Below are 3,572 nucleotides of genomic sequence, written 5' to 3'. Positions count from 1 at the left end.
TATCTTTATATTAAAATATATTGTAAATATATTAAAATATATTTTAAACTATTTTTATTATGTAAGATTTCAAATTTATATAAAAATAGAGAATAGTAAAATAGTAAAATAAACCAAACCAAATTACTCTTTTTTTCCTGGTCTTGTTTTTTTCTTTTTTTTTTTGCGGTACGCGGGCCTCTCACTGTTATGGCCTCTCCCGTTGCGGAGCACAGGCTCAGTGGCATGAACCCATGTCCCCTGCATCGGCAGGCGGACTCTCAACCACTGCGCCACCAGGGAAGCCCTCCTGGTCTTGGTGACCTAAAGTTTGCGGCTATATGCCCTACACACCACTTTCTTATTTCACCTACTTCCTATGTGGCAGTTCTCTAGTCCAAGCATTTTATTAACCATGGAATTTCAAGGGCCAACACCCAGAACTTCTCTATTTTTCCAAGAAGAAATCTTTATGTAACACTTTGTAGAAACAGTTGAATGGGCCAGGGGTGACAAAGTTATGAGTACTTAAAAAAAACTTAGCAGTTAAGACTTCCTTCTGAAAAACTTTCAAAAGATTTAAGTCTTTTGCTGTTTTAGAAAAAATGTGTATTTTAATTTTTTGACCAGATGATGCATTCAAGTGTGTTCATATATAAAAGGTACTATAGGTAAAAACTCTCTCTCTCTTCCCTGTCCTGCAATCACCTAGTTGTCTTCCCTGGGGCAGCTGATGTTAGGGAAGAGGGCAGCACTTATTTTCTGTAAGGGATCAGACAGAGAACATTTCAGGCTTTGTGGGAAGACCCCTGTACTAATGTACCCTTGAAGAGAAATTCTATGCAAGTACAAACACATCCCTACACAGTCCTCTTCCACAAATCTACAAAAACAGTGGCATGGACTTGGCTTTGATCCGTTGCAGTAGGGCTTGGCATACAACAGACCACAGGCCAAATCCAGCCCATCACCGGTTTCTGTAAACAGTTCTGTTCATGGTCTACATATTTCCTGTGGCTGCTGTCATGTTACCAAGGCAGAGCTGAATAGTTGTGACAGAGACCATATGACTCGCAAAGCCTGAAATATTTACTCTCTGGCCTTTTATGGAAAAAGCGTGCTCGTCTCTGAGTTAAACAACATGTCTTAGCCTTTCCACGTCTTACGGAAAGAGTGCCCTCGCTCTTTTTCACGGTGGCATACTATTCCCTCACATGGCGGCACCATCATTTATTTAATCAAATACTCCCAACGGATATTTAGATCAGTTCGGACCTTTTGCTGCTACACGTGATGCTGCCACGAATACCCTTGTACTTACCTCATTGTCCACGTGTGTGAACATATTACAGGAGGAAAACCCAGAAGTAGAATTACTCCATCACGTTGATAATTTTTATAGCTATTGTCAAATTGCCCTCCAGGGAAGTTCACCAACTTACATTCTCTTACCAATGTTATGAAAGTGCCCATTTTTGTCAGCAGAGTGTTATTAAACCTATCCGTTAGGTAAAAAGAAGCATCCCACTGTAGTTGACTTTGTATGCCTTTTATTCTGGTGAGTTGCATCTGCTTTCATGCATTTAAGACGCCCGCATCTCCTTTCTGCGGCTGGTGGTTTACTCTCCTGGTCTGATGATCTTCTGGCCGGGGGGTCAGGGATGGGGTGTGGTCCTCTCTCTCTGACTCTCTCGCGTCGATTTCACAAGTAAGCTTTTGGGGAACAAAAGTCTTAAGGACAAACATGGGGTGGGAATTCGTGCTATCTACATTCCAGACATCGGAGCTGGGGAGCCAGCGGGACACTGGAGGGGTGTTTCCGTTCTGCTCTGAACTCGGAAGGCTGAACTTCAGAGGGCTCGAGCTGTCCTCTTCCTCCACTGTGCTTCTGTTGACACAGGCAGCCTCGTGCTCCTCCAGCTTTTTGATGGGGAACACGTGGCAGGCGTTGTATTTGCAGCTGGCCATCTTTTTGGCTTTTTGGGGGTTCTTTCTCCTGCATGATGCCAGGTGGTATTGAAATCTTCTGAGTGGGATTCGGTGTTGAGGGTTGTAAGGGCAAATTTCTAAGGCTTCTGGCTCCATGGGAAATAGTTCTTGAAGCAGAGGAGTCCGATGCCCGGAGTCAGAATGAAACGTCCTTCGTGGAAAAGCCCTTTGGTAAGAAAGATGGAGCAGTCCTCTGCCAGTGTTGGCCCTTGGAACTCTGTTGGCGCATGTCAGAACAACCTGTGCTCCCTGTTCTTTGAGACCACGAGCGGTGGGTTGAAGAAGGACAAGGGGCTATTAGGAGCAGCTGCACAGAGAGCAGACAGTCATCAAATGGCACATGAGACAGAAGAACCACACAAAGCAGATGCAAGAGCCCAAACCACAGCAGCCCCTCAGGCAGGTGAAGAAGGTATGTGGCAGCCCGCCCTTGCCTCTGACTCAAGCTATGTGATGTCTCGGGGCAGTCACAGACAGTCACAATGGGCAGCGTGTGTCATCAGAAAGAGGCTGCTTGTTGCCCATCGCTTTCAGGGGACAAGGTGGGCTTGGGGAAAGCTGCCATTCAAAACTGTTGTCTTTTTCTTAAATTGAAGTATAGTTGATTTATAATATTGTGTTAGTTTCTGGTGTACAGCAAAGTGATTCAGATATATATATATATATTCTTTTCCATTATGGTTTATTACAGGATATTGAATATAGTTCCCTGTGCTATACAGTGAGACCTTGTTGTTTATCTATTTTATATATAATAATTTGTATCTGCTAATTCCAAACTCCTAATTTATTATTTACCTGTCTTTAAACCTACATGTTTAATATAATTTCTGATATATTTGGGTTCAAACCTACCATCTTATTTTGTGCTTCCTAGCCTACTCTTTGGTTCATTTTTTTCCTCCTTTCTTCCCTTATTTTAAATAGACGTTAAAAAAGCCTTCCCATTTCTTTCACTATTTTGTAAGTTATGCATTGTAGAACTAATCGTTTCGTGGTTACTCTACAATGAAAACATTTACAGATAACTTATCAAGGCTTAAAGTTGATAAGCATTCCCCTCTTCCTGGATAATACCGGGCTTTTTCTTCATTTGCTTCCCTCCTGACTTATTATGTTATTGTGCCCTGTATTTCAGCCTAATTTTAAAGGAAACGTCACAAGATAGTACTGCTGGCTTGCTTACACTTGTACTCACATTTACTTCTATCTGCTTTTGCATCTCAGACTCACCATGTGGGATCACTTTGTTTCTGCTCAAAGTTTTCTTTTTTTAGAATTTCCTCTTGACAAACTCTTTCGATTTCGTTTGTCTGAAAGTGTATTTATTTCACCCTCCTTCTCGAAGTTATTTTTGCTGAGAGTAGCTGTGCTATTTTCTTTCTTCAGGTTGAAGCAGAGCCCAGTTTCTTTCTAACTTCTATCCTATGGTTAAGAATTCAGAATCCCATGGTTACCTCGCTTTTTTTGAAGTGAATCTATGTCTTTTCATAGGTCTGTTTCAAAGAATGTATCTTTGGTTTTCCTACAGTTTCACTACGATGTCGACCTGTGGATTTTCTTTTTATTTATTCTTTCCTTTTATTTGTTGGTTGGACCTCAGG

At 41.7% G+C, this 3,572-nt stretch overlaps 1 protein-coding gene across 1 annotated transcript; it reads right to left on the bottom strand.

Moving 5' to 3' along the window:
• Positions 1-1,598: 1,598 nt before the first annotated feature.
• GTSF1L (gametocyte specific factor 1 like) lies at positions 1,599-2,199 on the bottom strand. The gene is given in 2 exon segments (XM_024746753.1): positions 1,599-1,652; positions 1,654-2,199. Coding segments are annotated over 2 exon segments (465 nt in total). The 5' UTR covers positions 2,065-2,199.
• Between the last annotated feature and the right edge of the window lie 1,373 nt (positions 2,200-3,572).

The sequence above is a fragment of the Neophocaena asiaeorientalis genome, unplaced genomic scaffold, assembly GCF_003031525.2.
Source record: "Neophocaena asiaeorientalis asiaeorientalis breed wild unplaced genomic scaffold, Neophocaena_asiaeorientalis_V1.1 scaffold132, whole genome shotgun sequence".
NCBI lineage: Eukaryota > Metazoa > Chordata > Mammalia > Artiodactyla > Phocoenidae > Neophocaena > Neophocaena asiaeorientalis.
Note: the sequence above shows the minus strand (reverse complement) of the source record. Positions and strands in the feature narration are given on the sequence as shown.